Genomic DNA, 19,551 nt, shown 5'->3' with positions numbered 1-19,551 from the left:
GTAAAGATGCTAATATAATAAGGAAGAAACAACTGCCAAACTGCTTTCTGTTTATGTTGATCCAGGACCATCAGTGCCATGGTTTATCCTGGGGGATTGACAAGGAAGAAGATCAACACAGCCAGACTTTGCATGAGCAGATTTATCTCTTACATACACAATCATACACAGTGCAATTTCTAGAGAAAAGATGAGATATCATCTGCATAAGTGCACAAGTGTTCACAGTGATAATAACAACGTGAGGAAAAAAAAAATAATAATAATATAAAAAGCAAATACAGCCAAAAGAAAACTGAACGACAAGATGCAAAAGCAAAACATGTACAATGCAAAACTAAAAGTAAGTAAAGATTATAAAATCAAAGGCAGAAAATGAATAACATATATCAAAATGACAAAGATATTAAACAAATATAATTTAACATAATACTTTTAAAGGAAATGCTGAAACCAATGATTAAAACCCAGAATTAAACCTACTTAAAAAAAATCTAGACAGTGAAATATTGCTCCTTAGTAACATTTTTATCCACATTCAGATTTATAAATTACAAATTTCTGTTGTATACTTTACAATACATTATTGATGTACTAGTTTACCGAATAGCTGAGAGAAGCTAAGTTTGCTGCTATATGTTGGATTTGTCCAGGTGTCTTTGTGCTGCACCTGTTGACCTGGTCAGTCCTGACAGATGCATTTGAAAGTCACTGTGCACACCTGCTTTAACACTGTAAGGAGTAGATCACATATCCGGGTTGTGTTCATACTCTTGGTTTTTTGGCGACTGTGCTGTACAGTGCAGATGAATCCTCCACAGCATCTTGACGTCTTGATCTGTGAATGAAAAAACACACAACAATGACATTTAAAGAACAGCAATAAAAGAGTGAAGTAACTGTTTCAAACTTTGTGTAGCGAAGAAAAATTGTCATGGACTCACTCTGGGGACACACTGGCACTCTTAAAGTGGACAGCAGTGTACTCCACAGTGTCCTCATCCTTCTCCTCCATATGTCTGTTGGGCTGAGCTTGCCTGATGTTGGAGTAGAGAGAATCTTCTTGGTTTGCAGAGAACTTTATGCTGGCATAGAAAAGTTCATCTTGATCCCCTGCTGGTCGTCTGTGGACTGCAACCGACGGGTTGTCGCACACTGAAGCCATGTTTAGCTGAAGGAGTAAACATTGCATAGACAAGAACACTTACTTAGCTTGAGAGCCATTTGGGTCTGTAGCACAGAATAAAGGGTGAGAAGGTTGTTGTACATTTATCAAGTGGAAATGAACAGGATAAGGGTGACTGAAACAGAAGGTTTGGTTTGTGTGAATAAAGTCTCCAAAGAGGAACTTGAAGTAATGTGAGAGTCTGAACTACCTGAGCTCTTCTTCCTCACCTGTACTTTGTTGTCTGGTCGCTCTGTAGTTTGTTTCAAAGTCCTCTTTTTTCTGGTTCAGGGAGCGAATGAACAAACCAATGAATCATCAAATGAAGCGAACTGACTGTTCTTAAGATCCATTACTAAAAATAAATGCAGTAATAAAATGAACTTCTCACCTGATGAATAGGAAGGCAGAGAGGAATATGATGGCCAGAAAAACAACAGAGAATGTTCCAGCAGCTACTGATTTCATTGAACCTGGGAAACAACAATCAGATGGAAACACTGATGATTAACTAAGGAATCACAGGTGTCCATTAGCAACTGATAAACATAAATGTCATAAAACAAAATCACTGATATTCAGATAGAAGCTTTCTAAACAAAGACTCGTGTGAACTGTAGCTTTGCTTGTGGTATTTGCCAACAGTCCCATGAAGTGAAAATTATTTTACTGGCAGCACAAAAATAAGGTGTTTGAGTGTTAACACCCCCCGTGTCAGTATAATCGTGGCCAACACGCTTGGACAACAGCTAACTATGTGTATGTGACTGTTAGCAATTTTGCAACGCGCTCCAACATTTCCAGAGTTGAGAAGCTCTTAAAGCTAGGAGGCAGGCAGCCGGCCAGTCACGCTCACAGACCCCGTTAACTCCACAGTTACACAGGCCACTGCAGCCAAATCAGCAATCTTCAGCAATCCTGACAGAGGAAAACCAGGCCCACGACTCAAAGCTATTTTTTCATCATTGTACCACTGTTTTATTTTTATTGAAATTAACCTTAGGCAGCTATTGCCAAGGGGGCAATATTCACAATATGACCAAACCAGCATGGTCGTTAATACCAACAAAAGCACCATCAATCAATGAGTTTTATGAAAAGGCACCCAGCTTTAATGACACAAAGATAACAAGGATAACGTTAGACTTCCAAAGCAACAGCAATGGCAGAAGGACGAGCCCCATCTGGCATTACATTTCCAGATTCTCAGATCAGTTTTTAAAGGGGCTGCAGAAATAAATTTGATGGCATAACTAAAGCAGGCTTGTACTTCGACTGGCTTGTTTAACTAGATGGTTAAGATGATATCAAAGTTGATTGGTGTGTATCCAGGTTAATAAGCAAGACTTACCTGGTACAACAGGCAGATATAAGGTGGTGTTGTGGCGTCCTCTTTTGTTCTGAGCTTCACAGTAATAATTCCCACTGTGTTCAGCTCTGATGTCAGTGATGGTGAAGTTCTGTCCTGAGGCTTTTGGTGAGTCTTCATTCTCCTTGTACCAGGTATAATTAGCTGCTGGGTTAGCATCACTGCTGCAGCTCAGAGTCACTGAACTGCCCTCCACGATCTCACCAGAGGGACTCACTGACACAGAGGGAGGCTTTGGAGCATCTGGAGAAGATACAGACATGCATGACTTAAAGATTAGAATATGCTATTACAGATGAGTGACTATTTGAAATATGGAGAACAAATTTTTAAATTCCTTATTTCCACAAATTAAAATAATGTTTTGATTTTACCCCTAAGATGTTTGTACAGAAAGCTACGTGACCCCATCACAGAGTAACATGTGGAGTGCTGTGATCACCAATAAGGCTAATCCGTCTGCTGCAGCTCAGCAAGGAAACACTGTCTGGAAAAACCCAGAAAGGGCATGTGGTACTAAAATGACTGTGATTTAAGAAGTTATAGTTGATTTGTGTGGCTCAGACTGCTGAAGCCTCAGAACTGGACACTGGATTTTGACATTTCTTACTCTACAAAGGTATCACTTCACAGCCAACATGGACAGGAGGAATGATTACAGAAACCTACAAATGCCATGTGATTATAGTATTATGACAGAGAGGGAAACTACTCTTTAAACTACTTGTGATGCTATATTAGAACATGACATTGTTTCTGTCGGCCTAAGCTTAACAGACGTTTACATCTGCTGTTTGTACTGAGTGCTGAAGTGATTTGCTGATATTTTGTACTTACACTGAACATCTACACGTACAGATGTGGAGGTGGTCTTGCCATATTTGTTCTCAGACTTGCAGTGATACATCCCACTGTCCTCTATGCTGACAGAGGTGAAACCATAAATGCCTTGTGAAGTCAGTGTTTGATTCTCCTTGTACCAGGTATAATTAGCTGCTGGGTTAGCATCACTGTTACAGTTCAGAGTCACTGAACTGCCCTCCACGATCTCACCAGAGGGACTCACTGACACAGAGGGAAGCTTTGGAGCATCTGATGGACAAAAGAGAGACAACTTAAATCTTTGTTTACAGGCCTGTTTTTAGGCATGGACGGCCACAAGCTAGGAGGAGCAATGCAAATATTTAGAGGCCATTGTCACCTCGGCAAAGCCAGGTGGTTATAGTAATGACTAATAGACTTGTACATGACATGTGGCCACATGTGTCCTCTTCATGGCCCTGTCCTGTTAATACACTTGGTGGCCTCCCACAAGCAGAACAAAGAAATTAAAGTGACTCAAAATCTTCTCAGGTGTTGGACAAAACATTATTTCACAGTTCGTGAAGCAATGTGCAGCTCAGACCTCAAATTTCGGCAAGTGCACTGCAGCTTTCATGGCTTTGATTAGAGAGGCGCTGCATGCAAGTTCACGCTGGCACAGCACCAGAGACATGAAATCTTTCAGAGTGTCAAGCTTGGCCAAGTATCTAACCGCTGATTGATGTCCTGTGCTTTTCACCTCACACAAGAGGAGAGATGTTAGACAAACACAGTTCAAGCTTTACTATGAAATCACAGTACAGTCCTGCACAGTGGTCACCGTCAGCATGAATCCTAAGTCAAAGCTGTCAGGGGAAATCAAATTTGAGTGATAGTCCAAACCTCATTTCCTGGAGAGAATCACAACATTTTCTTCATTGTGTCAAGAGGATTATTACAGGGAGTTTTCCTTGTTTCTGCTTATATGCAAATTCACAGGGTCACAGTATTTATACAGTATTTACACACTATTTTAATATCAGTTTCCCATCAGGACACACAGACAGGAAATTTCATGAAACCTAAATTCAGCACTAACGAGGATGAGAGGAACTCATATGATTGGATGTCACTGAGGTTTGCTCCATTTCCACCTGCTGATTCTGTGCTGCTCCTACAAACGATGCTTTCACCCTCTCTTGTTGTTTACAGCACGAGCGTAAATCTCCTGGAGCTGCTCAGTGAATCACCGCAGATTGTGAATATGAAGAAAGTCGAGATGAAGAAAGTAGGTACGATCAGTAAAATCTGGACAGATTTGTTATTTTTTGAGAAGCTGTTTGACTCACATTTCACATCAATAGAGATGTGTTTCAATGTTCTCCTCCTCAGCTCGTTCTCAGCTGCACAGTAATACTCTCCAGAGTCAGAGGACTGGATGGACCTGAAGACAAGCTGTGCTTCTTCACTGAGAGCTTTGACGTTTACATTCTCCTTGTACCAGGTATAATTAGCTGCTGGGTTAGCATCACTGCTACAGGTCAGATTCACTGAACTGCCCTCCACTATCTCACCAGAGGGACTCACTGACACAGAGGGAAGCTTTGGAGCATCTGGAGAAGAGATCAACAGGAAATACTTAGATTAGAATAAGTCCTCACAGACAAGTGACTGTTTTCATTCAAATTTCTTTCTGTTTGATTCTTCTTGATTATCCCTTGTATTTGTCACAGCGTCTGTCCAGAGTGCTGATCCTGGAGCTGTCCCTGGTTAGACTCCTGCTGCTGGAAACTGACAGCCAATAACAAGCCATTAATAATTTCTAACGTTAATCTTCAGTCTTGTTTGAGTTCAGATCCTGTTTTAGTTTTGTTTGAATACTTTGCAAATGTTACCAACCAGTTTCGTGTTTATAAGTTTAAGACGGTCTGTCTGTCGACTCTGTCATGAATAAATGATGAAGCTGGTGACTCTGTTTTAAAATGTTACTGTGAAACATGAAAAGTTACAGACTAACAACATCCATCCTGTCTCTCTTAGAAACTGATCAATGAACTCCACTTGAGAGCAATCGACCATGAGATCATAAAAAGTACTGAAGCATCTCAACAACAGAAACATTATAACCACCAAAACATTAAATGCAGCAACAACATATTTTATACTTCTAAAACTCCTGAATGACAAAAATTTCACACAACAGGAAAGAATTTCAGAGTGTTGTATCAGGACATATATCTGAAACTATTTGTGTTGTAATGTCAGTGTGTATGTGTGTTTTCTGTCCTGACACAGTGCAGCAAACTCACACACTGAGGGAGAGACACAAGTTTCATGTCCTTTGAGAGCACAAGAGATGATGTCTTCAGGATGAAACCAGCCTTTATAAGAGGATATCTGCGTCCTTGTGATTTCCTCTCCATTCTTGAACCAGATGTAGGAAACTTGACCAGCTGGACGGCAGCTGCTGTGACACTTCAGCTCTGCCTGTGTATAAAACTGGTGGACTTTTATTCTGGTCACCTGAACCTGCAGAGCTGGATATGAGAACAAGAAACAAAATTATCATCACTGGTTTGAAAAGAAATCCACAACAGATGTACACTCACGTCGACACAACAGTTACAGTTCAAGAAGTAGCCGAGAGCAGAAGTAACAACACAACAGTGAACTCATGATGATTGATCACTGTCAACATGTTCAGTGGTTTAATTATACTGTGCTGGTGTGTATAACATCAGTTTGTGATGATCAGTACCTGTGATGGTCAGAGTTGTTCCAGGTAAACTACTCCTCCATTCAAAGCTTCCTACTCTGAATTTGAAGTGATACTGAGCTGAATCGCTCTCTGTCAGGTCAGTGATTCTCAGAGTGGAGCGTCCTCCCTCTGTTTCAAGGACCTGAACACGACCTGCATACTGGGAGTCTTTTCTGAGGTCCTCAGGCTGTGAGGGATTCTGCCACTGACGACTACGATCACGACTGAACCAGAACTTTGATGTGACATAATAATGGTAGCTGCTGTATGTGCAGGAAATGTCCACTGATGAGCCTTTACATGCACAGATGTTTCTGTGAGTGTACGTCACTTTGTTGCAGGTTTCACCACGAACACCTGAAAGAAAAAACAATTTTTGACCATTTTTAAATAAGACTTGGTTAAATACACGTACATGTAGTGACACAGCTCCACCACATGGTGTTATGTCAGTGGAAGACTGTGGAGTGAACTCACACACTGAAGGAGAGGGGAAATCGTCATATCCACTGAGAGCACAGGAATAACTGTCTGCAGAATTATGGGAGCTTGAATAATAATAATAAGAAGAATAAGATGTTTCTCTCTGAATTTTCTCTCCATTTCTGTACCAGATGTAGGAAGAATGATGAGGTCGATCACAAACACTGTGACAGTAAATCCAGCCAGAATTTGAACCTTGTTCCTTCACCTGGAGATCTGGATCTATGAGGAAGAAACAGGAATGTTAATTCAGACAAAACTGTCAACATACACACATGCAAGTTCAGACACATTTATATTATGGTTTTCTAGATGCTGAACATTTGGAATTAATCAACATACAAATGAAGACGTACCTGTTACAGTCAAAGTGACTCCAGGTGAACCAGTGTAGCTTCCATCTGGTTGGTTTGTTATGAACCTGAACTTGTACTCAGCTGAGTCGCTCTCTTTCAGGTCTGTGATTCTCAGAGTGCAGTCATTGTTATTACACCTGTACTCCACACGACCTGAATACCGTGAGTCTGTTCTCAGATCCACAGGTTCAGGTCTACTGAGTTTAGTAAACCAGAATTTGTTTTGAACTTCAGTATAAGGTCTGTTTCCGCTGGATGGGTATGTGTATGTGCAGCGTATTGCCACTGTCGATCCTTTTAAGGCACAGATCCCAGTAGAGCCATAAGTCACTCCCCAGTCACTCTGACCCTGTACCACTGTAACACAGAGCACATCAGAAACTACAGTCACACTCATAATAACATCAGCAGACAGACTTTGATTTGTAGTGGAGGGGCTTCAGTGTGTGATGCTACATTTCCAGAAACTACTTTGGCTCTCGTGCCATCCGACTTTAAGTTACTGTGAGACAAAGATAATCTCATTGTACCAAGATGTTTATGGGGAGGGGGCCGTGGACAAACATTGCAAAATGCACAACTGAACACCACAGGAAATCATTCCTGCCTGTGGCCATCAAACTGTATAACTCCTCCCTCTGAATGGCCCTTGGACTTTTTCACTCCCTGGCAGATCACTCATATTTATACTGCAGTTCACTGTTGACCTAACTAAATAATCATGTTACTATTGTTCAGAACAAAGCACATTTTTTCTGTAAATACTCTTTTTATTATCCATTTTTGCTTTTGTCTATGTGTATACTTATATTTCTCAGTATATATATATTTTGTTTTTATACATATACATATACATACACAGACACAGACACACACACACACACACACACACATATATATTTATATATATATATATACACACACACACGTGTGTGTGTGTGTGTAGTTTTATTTTTTTCTCTCTCTCTCTCTTCTGATTTTATTCAAACTTTATTCTTGTAAAGAGCACCGGTAACAAAAACAATTTCCCCTCAGGGATCAAAAAAGTAATTCTGATTCTGATTGAAATACTGCAGTCTCTGTTGTCTTAACTAGAACTGAGCTGAAAGCTTATTCTGTATCACATGCTTGTCTTATATTTTGTGTTGTAAAAATAAGTCCATACTGTAAATCAAGTTTTAATGTTGTTTCTTGTTCAGGCCAAAGTGAACAGAAGTATGGAGACATCTGCAAATCATTCAGTTTTACAGGAAGTCAAAGGTGTACACATGATCTCTGCAGTTCATGTCAAGGAGCGCTGAGGCCGAACATCATAGAGAGGCTGCAGTGAAGGAACAGCAGTGTATTGAAACTGTGTGCTTCAACACAGTGTTTACTGAACAGGATAAGAAAAAGCTGAAGATTAAACATTCAAAGGGTGTGAAAAAACTTTAACATCTTCTTCTTAACTTCCTGTGGTCATGCTGCTGCAGAGTGTGGATGGAAACTGGAGAGAAATGCAGAGCACTGAGGCCTGGCCAAGTATTTGTGATATGAACAGAATTATTCTAAAGAGAGAAATAGTCACGACAACTGGGGGAAATATCCGGATGTTTATCAGCTCGAGAAGCCGCTGTGTTCACCAGCTAGTTGCTAACCTTGTCCGTCTGTTGTTTGGTGCTGGAACGGTAGAGTACTGTGGGTTTTTAGAGCAATTGCAATTCCAAAAGGAAGTAATTTCTTGTGACATCAAAGACACAATACTGACTCATGTTTTACACTTTGTTTTTCCTGTATCAATTATGCTATCAGAGAGCTAACAGTCTCTACATTTATGTTAACAAACACAGGCTAAAGTTGAGTTTGAAGAACTGCAGAGCGATGTAGGAAGTTCTACAGAATGATGGATTTTTTATTTGTTTGTACATTCATAATTATACACACCTTTACTGCAGTGTTAATTTTGTCAACGAAAATTCCACCGATATGTATTCATTGACGTCATTTTATTGCATGACTAAATTGCACATGTCGGGTGCCCTGTGTGTTTTTTAACAAATTATATTTCAGAGGAGTCTTGTTAAAAAAAATGATCCCCCAGGTCAATGAGTAGGAATAAAAGTTGGACCAAATCATTTCACAGTATTTGTATTTCTCCAGGTTGTATGCAAATGAAGAGAGCAGTGTGCCATGTCTACAGGGTCTGCTTCACTTTCACCGTACATCCAGTCACAGCGCCATGTGTGCAGAAAATAAATAGGACGACCTGTGAGGAACATAATTGTTTGGTTGCACTTTATCTAGCACAACATTTGACTAAAATTTAATAAAAACTGGATTCCGCGGATTAAATCTTGACGAAAACAGAATAAAAGACTAAAATGTGACTTAAACCAACTACAATTTTCAGTTAAGTGACTAAAACTAAAACTAAATTTAAAACTATTTTCAGTTAAGCGACTAAAACTAAAACTAAATTCAAAATTCTTGTCAAAATTAACAATGCTTTACTGTCTTTAATTGTACACAGTACCTCTGTTTTTAAAGTTTATAACGTTCAGGTGTGTTCAAGTGTGCGGAGATGCTGCTGGTGTTAAAAACAAACACATCTCTGTGGTGTCCTGTGAAGACTTCAGTCTAAGGAGTGTCTGGTGCTGCAGGGACTTCATAACATCACACATCAAATCTAACTTGCCTTCCTCTGAATGTCTGAAGTGTGTGAACTAACCTACAATATAAATGTAGATGAACAGTACCTTGTACAGAGAGAAGGAAGACAACAAATCCGCTCACTGCTGCTGTAGAACTCATAGCTTCTCCTCACGTCTCTGTTAAATCAGCAGCGATCACATATTAAAAAACAATTTATGTCAGTTAATCACAATGAACATTTCTACATGAAAAAGGGACGATCTGGTCTTTGAAGACAGATCGTCTCTTTGTGGGTTGTGTTGACACTGAAGCATGGCTTCCTTCCTCTTTATATCATTAATATGCATGAACAGACGAATTCCTGTAAATCCCCAAGGTCGAAAAGAAGAAATGATTCTTATTGTTATGCAAATGGGGTGTGAAGTTCTTAAAATATCGTCCATGGAAATTACAGAGAGTTGTTTCCTGGCCCTGTAGTGTGTCTCACACTTTTCTAGAAAAGGTCTGGGCATGTTGTGGACAGAGTTGTTTTAATTTGTTTAACCCTTGTTGAGAGAGCTGACAGCTGAGGACTGTGTGAACATTACCTCTGTAGCTTAGGACTGACTGGGTTCAAGAATGCAGAGAAAAGGTCTCGATTGGTGCTGAGAACAGATGTTAAGGTGTGGTTGGCTTCTAGCACATCACAGCTTCCTGTTTGAGCTTCTGGCAGAGCTGTGGGTGTAACTCATTGGAAGAACAAGTAGGAGTACATTTGATCATACTGATTACAAACCTGCTTCCAACGCTTCGGCAGACAGTTGGTGCAGTTATTCAGATGAAATATGGCAGATGTGGTCCATGAGAACAAGAAGTCAGGAAAATCAATGTTTAGACACCGAGATAAAACTATTGATGAGATAATGAGATTGACCGGGTTAACATGCAACAGTTTTATGAAGACATTGATTCAACACAAATCAAATCAAATCAAAGTTTATTTATATAGCACTTTTCATACATAGTGCAACACAAAGTGCTTTACAAGAGTTAAAAACAATATAAATAAAAACAGAACAACACGAAAAACCCAACCCTCCCACCCCCCATATGTACTAACACACACCCTCAACCACATGCATACACACACACACACAAACACACACACACATTCTCACCACAGACAGTAGCAGGAGTAATGAGACATGAAAACCACTGAGGATTGAGGAGAATGCCACCTTTGGGGCCATCCACACCGAGAGGAGTCATCACGGGCTATGAGCACAGGGGGCACTGGCACCCGGGCCCCACCGACCCTGACGTACCAGCAAGTCCCCACACCAAGGTAGGGAGCCCACCCACTAGCCGGGCCGATGGGGCCCGAGGACAGCACCCCCGGAGCAGACCAGACGCAACTCTCAGTGTGGAGGACCCCCCAAGGATGCACATGATGTGTTTTGGTAAGAAACAGTCAGTGTAAATGCAATTCTGACTCCACAGGGTCAGTTTAAACATGCTTGACTGTGCATACTGCAATGCACACTTTCACATTGCAGTATTTCAGCAAAATAGCAGCACAAAGTCAAACACACGCTTCTGTTTAACTTAGAGGATCAGTGTGTAAGATACAGAGGGATCCTCCACACTAGTCTTTCAATATTAATCACAAAATGAAGTAATACATTGACAAACTTATCCACCTACTGGTCAGATGCTAAACAATCAAATTGCTGCTTAACACTTGTTGTTGTTTAACTGCTAATTTACACGTTTTTTTTTCCTGATGACATCTTCAAAGAATTTCTAACTAACACACTTATCACATTTCCACATAACATTGTTGTTTTGTTGTGAAATTCTTTAACACATCCTGTTTCTGCTTCTCCATTCACTTGCTAAACATTATGTTTGGCTAGACTTGGTGCAACCTAACAGCTCTCTTGAGAGCAGATGGTAGACAATCACAAAGACTTGGAAAATATCTTTATTCTTAATAGCAATCATGCTATTGCTATGACCAAAACAATTAAGCTGTGGGAATAAAAACATTGCTCAGATCATACCAATGAGAATTTGGTTTGCCACTATGTAGGCAAGAGGCGGCTCAGGTGATGGGCTCCAGCAGAACACAGTCTGCGGATACCTGGTGGGCAGGTGAGGCGCGGCATCATCTGGAATGACGAAAGTCAGGAAAATCATGACACAAGAATTTCACCTTTAAGGCTCCTTTTTCATTACTTCATTAAATATCTAGAGACTCTGTAAAGCCACAGTTTGCTTGACATGTTTTGGGACATATTTTGTGTAATTTCCAGTTAGCATTAAATGGACCTCTAAAAGTCTGCAGCCATGCTAGTGGCTCTGAGAGGTGTAAGCGCAGTATTTCCTTGAGCTAAATGCTAACATTAGCATGCTAACATGCTCAATATGACAATGCGAAGGGGTAAATCTCAGGCTTGTAGAATCAGTGACATTTAAAAAAACAAACAAACAAACAAACATATTTTTATTAATGGTAGAATGAGTAAAAATGGGTACTCCAAACAAATAGGGGCCAACTGTTAAATGCTGCTCACTTCACTCTTTGGTGTAGCTGTCTATGGCTGTAGCTATGAGCTGCTGTTAGCTAGTTAGCTCAGTTAGCCCTGCAGCTGGTGGTCCTATTAGGTGACTGAGTGTGCCTGGACTCAGAGTTCAGATCATGGGGGGACTGTTAGTGTTTACACGGAGGGCAGCAGAACTGGGCTTAGCAGCCTCCCAGTAAACACAGCTGGTTCAGGGCTGAACACAGCCTCCAAGACCAACAGCCAATTTGACATCAGGGATTACAGTACTGAGGTGATTTGGAGTGACTCTCACGCTGGTGACTTTATTTGCCTTCATTTGTAACTTTGTTTTGAAAAGCTCTGCATAAATATAGTTTATTATTATTATTATTATTGTAAAGTTTACCATATTTCCCATCTTAGTTTAGTATGCTAACGCTGTGCTAATTAACACTAAGCACACTGTTCAGCTGAGGCTGATGGGATTGTCTCTTTATTTGGTCATAAATCTAAGGATTAGACAGGACAGGACATCAAAGTTATTGCAATTCATCCTCGATGAATTTCACAACAATCCATCAAGTAGTTGTTAAGATATTTCCCTCTGCACTATGGATGCCACCCGCATTGTAGCACTACAGGAAAAGCTAGGGGATCACCAAAGTCACCATTAATGTGAGGACAAAATTTCATGGCAATCTATCCAGTAGTTTCTGAGATAGTTCCACCTGGACGACTGTGGTGGAGTGACCAATAGACATACAGACACTGGCATCCGTAGAGCCACGCCACGAGCATAGCTAAGAAATAGCTGACTATGAAAAGTAGTATATGACACCTTCCATATACAATCAGTATGTGGTATGAAGTTGTGATTCTTGTACTCTTCTTCCTCACCTGTGCTCTGTCTTGTCTTTGTACAAGCTTGTACCGTTGATTGGACAATCTGTATTTTCTTAATAGGAGAATGAATGAATGAAAAAAAAAAAAAAAAATCAGTATTTGTCAGAAAAAAATTCAGAATTATGAGTGTTAGTGAACATTATCATAGCATATCATGATGCAGAACTGCTCACCTAATCCATAGGGAGAGGAGAAGGACGACGACAAACAGGGCACAAGTGAGCGTTTTTCCAGCGCCTGATCTTGGTGCACCTGTGACAATGATCACATGGAAACACTGATAATTCAAGGGTTACAGGTTGTTTGGGTCTGTAAATAGAATTGTGTGTGCTGTAGTGTCCCTTCGTGGTCGTTCAACAGTGTGTTTCTGATTTCGTGTTTAGATGATGTGAAGTGAAGCACAGTTACACCCGTGGTGCAAACATGTTTCATTTGGAAATGAGTGGGAGCAGTGAAGTGTGGCTCAGTCTGGCCACCTGCTTGGCCTGTGATAGACTGCTGACGTTACTGTTTTATGCAAGATTTGTTTTGCTGTCTGAAAAAAGAAGTTCTGATATTATCAGGAGAACACTCCCCCCAACACCCCCCCCCCCCACCCCCCACCCCACACACACACACACACACACACATAAATGAGGGTAATGACCAAATGACAGATCCCAGCATAAGGTGGAGTCCACGGGAAATTCTAGCATTAATACAGCAGGTGTGTGTAGGCGAAAGTGGATCACCTACTTGCCACAGTAGTGGAATGATGACGTCCTCGTCTCACTCCACAGTCATGGGCTGAAGTGTTGTGATACGCCTGTCCAGCTGGGGGTTAAGATGACGTAAGGGGTTAAAAGTAGCAGTTTAGATTATATGAAATATGAAGTATGAGGGGACGCCCTCAGTGTAAAATCTGTAATGAATGTGTGTGTTTGTAGGTCCATGAGTGTAACATACCTGCAACAACAACCAGATGTAAGGTGGAGTTGTGACGTCCTCTTCTGTTCTGAGCTTCACAGGAATAATTCCCACTGTGTTCAGCTCTGATGTTCATGATGGTGAAGTTCTGTCCTGATGCTGTTGGTGCGTCTTCGTTCTCCTTGTACCAGGTATAATTAGCTGCTGGGTTAGCATCACTGCTGCAGCTCAGAGTCACTGAACTGCCCTCCACGATCTCACCAGAGGGACTCACTGACACAGAGGGAAGCTTTGGAGCATCTGGGGGAGATGTATTAATAGATTATCATATGTCGTATGTCGTATTTGGGGGGGGGGGGATAAAATAAATAAAACTACTTTTTCAACATGCTTTAAAAGTCAGTATTCATATGGAACATCAACAGCAACTAAACAGTCAAAATAAATTAATCTTAGCCTTCTTCCATTGTGTGATGAGCAATTTCTTTCACTAATGATCAGCAAAAACTTTTTTTTTTTACTAATACTGTGTAAAGTCTTTAGGTAGTGCTTTTTGGGCTGTGTTTCACTCACATGTCACATTAATAGAGATGTGTTGAGATGTTCTCCTCCCCAGCTCGTTCTCAGCTGTACAGTAATACTCTCCAGAGTCAGAAGACTGGATGGACCTGAAGACAAACTGTGCTTCTTCACTGAGAGCTTTGACGTTTACATTCTCCTTGTACCAGGTATAATTAGCTGCTGGGTTAGCATCACTACTACAGCTCAGAGTGACTGAACGGCCCTCCATGATTTCACCCAAGGGACTCACTGACACAGAGAGAAACTGTGGGGCATCTGGAGGTGAAGATATGAACATAAATATCATACGAATATCAACATTTTCTTTCTCTTTTAACATTTGACTACAGTTCCTGTCCAGAGTGCTGATCCTGGAACAGTCGCAGGGGCTCATTGTCTGAGTGTTAGACTCTTGCTGGCAGCGACTTGCAGAAAAAAACAGCCTTTAACAATTTTTCCTTCTCTGCACTTTTTCCTTTCTATGCATCCTGCTTGTTTATTTGTTGGATCTGCCCGTTCTGATCTCTGGCAGTAGTCTCTCTGTTTGGCTGTCTACATAATCACCATCACAAGTGAGAAGTGTGCGTTTTCTGCACCAGTTGCAAAAGGTAAACGCAGTGGATGTCTGTGTCTTTAACCTCGATTTAAGCAGATGACATCATATTAATGACACAGTAGTGAACTCACACACTGGCAGAGAGCAGGAATCCTCATGTGCTTTCAAAGCACAACAGATGCTGTCTCCAGGATAAAAGCTGTCAGTGTAAGAAGAAGCGTCTTCCTGAATTTTATCTCCATTTTTGAACCAGACGTAGGAAGAATGACCAGCTGGACCGTAGTTGCTGTGACACTTCAGCTCTGCCTCGGTATGAGACTGGTGGACTTTTACTCTGGTCACCTGCACCTGCAGAGCTGGATATGAGAACAAGAAACAATATTATATCTGTTATATCAGTGCTCACTAAATAATCACAGGTGCATATACCCATTATCACAGGAGTCACAGCAGGTAAGTGTTGAGCATTAATTAATTAATTCAGTTCAAACTCACTCATGTTTAATTATTGTCAACATTTTCAGTGTATGTATGTATCAGTTTGTGATGATCAGTACCTGTGACGGTCAGAGTTGTTCCAGGTAAACTACTCCTCCATTCAAAGCTTCCTGCTCTGAATTTGAAGTGATACTGAGCTGAATCGCTCTCTGTCAGGTCAGTGATTCTCAGAGTGGAGCGTCCTCCCTCTGTTTCAAGGACCTGAACACGACCTGCATACTGGGAGTCTTCTCTGAGGTCCTCAGGCTGTGAGGGATTCTTCCACTGACGACTACGATCAGGACTGAACCAGAACTTTGAGTCAGTGTGATTGTTATGACTGTTGTACGTGCAGGAAATGTCCACTGATGAGCCTTTGACAGCAAATATGCTTCTGTGAGTGTACGTCACTTTGTTGCAGATTTGACCGTCGACACCTGAAACATGAAACGAATATGGTGCTGAAACAGGTACACTTTGCACCACTGACTGACTCTTCATATGGGTTAGGGTTAGGTCTAAAAACCTGTTGCTGTTCTATCAACAGTGATAACTTTAGCAACACAGTAAAAACAATTTGTGCATGACTAGAAAACAATGATGAACAAAATGGACGGTCCATCTGCCGTAAGCTTTCTTCTGGTACTCCATGTTGATATGTGGAAGCACAATGAACAAACAACAAACTGGGTTTCAGCTGCAGATTTTTAAAAAATGGTGGTTAAAATAAAAAGTGAGCACTCAACCAATCAGAAATGTACTATGCTACAAGGCCCACCCCCAGTGTTTCTAAGTACTACACCCCTGAGCCCTCTTAAGGACTTCTTAAGGAGGGTAAAATAATGTCCCCAGGACTTAGTGGGGACCCTTGTCCCTGCAGCAGAAATGCACTTAATTCCTCCAAAGGCTGCTGGTTCCTGCGGTGGAGACATTAATAAGAACTTGTAAATCTACTCTCCTCATGATAGCACCTGCATAGCGATTACTTTTCAATACTGTAAGGTACTGCAATTGGACACAGAAAGTTTAAAGTTTTTCGAGTTTTTTCATATATGTGTATGAAATCGGGAAGCGTTTGGCCAATTTGTGGACATACTTTTTTTTCATATTCAATATTTCTGTATGAATTACGGCATTTCTGTACACAGAATTTAAATTACAGAATTCAAAAAACATTTAACAACCATGTTGCAGACAAAACACTTCAACAGACAACAGAAACAGTCAGTATGGTTTGCACAAGCACTGCAGTGACATGAAATGCAGTGACACTAAGCCAAATTCACACTTAGGTCATTGAAGACATTTTTAACACATTGAAAACAATTAAAAATGATCATGAAGCTATCAGGAAGCACCTTATGCAAGTCAGGCAAAATCTCAGACAGTTAACTAATTGATATAATCACATGGTAAATATCATCATATTTCTCTACTTTACAGGAAGCAATGGCAGAAATGTCCCTAAGGCAGGCAACATTTTTAAGTGCAACACAAGTACAATACAACACACTAGTGTGTTTATAATGCTGGTTTACTAGATGCAGCACTTTTCAGAACACAGAGATCATCAATTATTTCCAAATTTACATAACAACTATAATCGGTTAAACTCTCTTCTCTGCGATTAATACAGAAGCTCTTAGATGGTGGAACACTGGCCGATTCGATTTCTCTCTCATTGTCAGCTTGTGTTTGTTGCATGAGTTGCTAGATATTTCAAAGAGGAAATGTGAGAAAAGCTTGACCACAGAATGCTATTTTTATGATGTGTGAATAGATAAGACAGTGGTGTCATTATATCTCAGACCAACAGTAAGCAAAAGTAAAAGCTCCACCAGATGCTGTTTCGCAAGTGAAAGAACTCACACACTGAAGGAGCAGGAAAATCCTCATATCTCCTGACAGCACAGGAGTAACTGTCTGCAGGAGCAAAGTAGTCTAAAAACGAAGATGTTTCCTGCTGGATTTTCTGCCCGTTCTTGTACCAGATGTAGGAAGGACGTTGAGGTAGATGACAAACACTGTGACAGAGCAGCTCAGCCCAGGTAGAATACGCTCTTCTCACCTGCACCTGCAGATCTGGATCTGTGAAGAAGAACCGGAAAGGTTTTCCGTTAGCATTCACAAACATGCAAATACAGTTGGTGAGCATTTGGGAATGAAAAAAAAAAAAGTTTTACCTGTGACAGATAAAGTGACTCCAGGTAAACTGGTGAATCTCCTGTCTTGTCTGTGTGTGAATGTGAGCTTGTACTCGGCTGAGTCGCTCTCTCTCAGGTCTGCGATTCTTAAAGTGCAGGTCGTCTTATCACAGAAATACTTCACACGGCCTGCGTACTCTGAGTCCGTTCTCAGGTCCACCGGTCCTTCATCCTGCACGTCAGTAAACCATAATATTTTCCCAACTGTGACAGAACGTCTTTTCATTGTGGTTGGCCGTCTATAGATGCAGCGTATGTCCACTGTTGATCCTCTCACTGCACAGATCTGAGTGGATATGTAAGTCAACCCGTTCCTGCCTAGTGCCACTGTAACACAGAGCATTACAAACACACCAGAGAGTGAAGACAGAAACAGGTTATGGCTTGCACTGTAATAACATTACCTTCAGTTCTGCTGTGTGAGCTGCAGCACGTCGTCATTTCTTACTCATAACTGTATACATCAGTTTCCTTTTTATAATTACGAACTTATGCTGAATTTAAAAGGAAAAAAAAAGCTTTGACAGATTCAACTAAAGCAAATGTTGATGCCTCAGATCAGTCAGGATTCACCATTTAAGATAACTGCTGTTGTTTACCTGAATTTAATCTTAGTTACATTTTTTTCTGAATTTCAGTCATTATGGGTAGACTACCACAGGTGACTGTCATTTGCCACATCAATATTTAGGTGAAAGGATACAGTTTGATGAAAAACAGACAGATAAATGAATGTCTGTGTTTAAGGGTCTGCATATGAAGCTTCCACTGAAGCTCCTCAAGTCAACGGAACGGGTGTGGTGAATACACTAAAATGTAAATGTAGATAGATAGTACCTGACACAGACAGAAAGAAGACAACAAATCCACCTGCTGCTGCTGTTGAACCCATAGCTGCTCCTCTCATCTCTCTGTTCATTAAAACACATTGTCAGGCAGAGCATATGTGGGGCAAAATGATGTGTGTCTGTTAGCTACAATTAACAGCTGAAAAAGGATGTGGTCTTCAAAAAAAAAAAAACAAAACCTTGCGAGATCATTGTGGTTAGCAGAGGTGTACAAAGCAGAGAGAGATTGTGCCAAGCTGGCATTTCTTTCTTCAGCTTTACATTGTTGGAAAACAAAACTTAAGGCATCTGCACGGCCCATATACAACTTCAAGCTGACAAACTGAACACAGAACAGTAGAAGCGTGTATTTGTCAGTTCTTCTGTACTCGTTGTGACAGTTAAGATTCAACGTAGTATGATACCAGTGTTATGAATCATACCATCCCTCCTAAATAGGACCATTTATGTATAGAACTAGATAGGAAAGATACACTGACTCATTCTAGTCTTTTATCTGAGTGGAAACATTACAGCAGAACGTCTTAACATTTTTAGAGAAAAAGGCTGCAAAATGGACGTGACAAATCTCACACCTAAGGAGCCTAAAAGAAGGGACACATCACATTTTCGGGGACCATACTTTCTTCCCATTGGCTTGCAGACCAGCAGCCCTGACATACTGTAAATATATACACGAATATATTCTCTGTGGGGTCCCCAGACATGTAGTTTGGCCCTTCTTGCTTACTGCGATTATTCAGGGAATCACAGTTCCCAACATGTGGTGGAGTCCATGTGAGACCCTCAGGTTAGTACAGTAGGTGTGTGTGGATGAAAGTGGCCCACTTGCCTGCCACAGTAGTGCAATTATGACTCCTCTTTTTCCTCCACAGTCATGGTCACAAGTGGCATGATAGGCCTGTCCAGAGGGTGCTTAAGATGAATCAAAGGGATAAAAATGGATGTTCAGATAGCTTAAGTGAAATACAGTATGAGGGACCCCTGAGTGAGATGGGGTCTGTGGTA

The 19,551-nt window shown here is 40.8% G+C and overlaps 2 protein-coding genes and 1 long non-coding RNA gene across 3 annotated transcripts; all 3 read right to left on the bottom strand.

Moving 5' to 3' along the window:
- Nucleotides 1–516: 516 nt before the first annotated feature.
- LOC143319775 (B-cell receptor CD22-like) lies at nt 517–9,840 on the bottom strand. Its single transcript, XM_076728987.1, has 12 exons — nt 9,668–9,840; nt 6,933–7,289; nt 6,571–6,798; nt 6,094–6,450; nt 5,645–5,872; nt 4,685–4,948; nt 3,372–3,626; nt 2,517–2,777; nt 1,557–1,638; nt 1,396–1,447; nt 945–1,171; nt 517–838 (listed from the first exon to the last, which is right to left on the bottom strand). Exons 1-12 carry the CDS (start codon nt 9,720–9,722, stop codon nt 766–768), a joined length of 2,439 nt encoding a protein of 812 aa, XP_076585102.1. The 5' UTR covers nt 9,723–9,840; the 3' UTR covers nt 517–765.
- Nucleotides 9,841–11,589: 1,749 nt separating this feature from the next.
- Nucleotides 11,590–13,799, bottom strand: LOC143319634 (uncharacterized). The gene is made up of 4 exons (XR_013077098.1): nt 13,727–13,799; nt 13,165–13,243; nt 12,986–13,043; nt 11,590–11,713 (listed from the first exon to the last, which is right to left on the bottom strand). It is a non-coding gene; the product is annotated as an uncharacterized LOC143319634 (long non-coding RNA).
- Nucleotides 13,800–13,880: 81 nt separating this feature from the next.
- Nucleotides 13,881–18,587, bottom strand: LOC143319026 (sialoadhesin-like). The gene is made up of 7 exons (XM_076727584.1): nt 18,533–18,587; nt 17,675–18,022; nt 17,361–17,579; nt 15,572–15,928; nt 15,146–15,370; nt 14,471–14,734; nt 13,881–14,197 (listed from the first exon to the last, which is right to left on the bottom strand). Exons 1-7 carry the CDS (start codon nt 18,585–18,587, stop codon nt 13,881–13,883), a joined length of 1,785 nt encoding a protein of 594 aa, XP_076583699.1.
- Between the last annotated feature and the right edge of the window lie 964 nt (nt 18,588–19,551).

This window comes from Chaetodon auriga, chromosome 4, assembly GCF_051107435.1.
Source record: "Chaetodon auriga isolate fChaAug3 chromosome 4, fChaAug3.hap1, whole genome shotgun sequence".
Lineage (NCBI taxonomy): Eukaryota > Metazoa > Chordata > Actinopteri > Chaetodontiformes > Chaetodontidae > Chaetodon > Chaetodon auriga.
The sequence above is the reverse complement of the archived record's forward strand: the minus strand, read 5'-3'. Positions and strand labels throughout refer to the sequence as shown.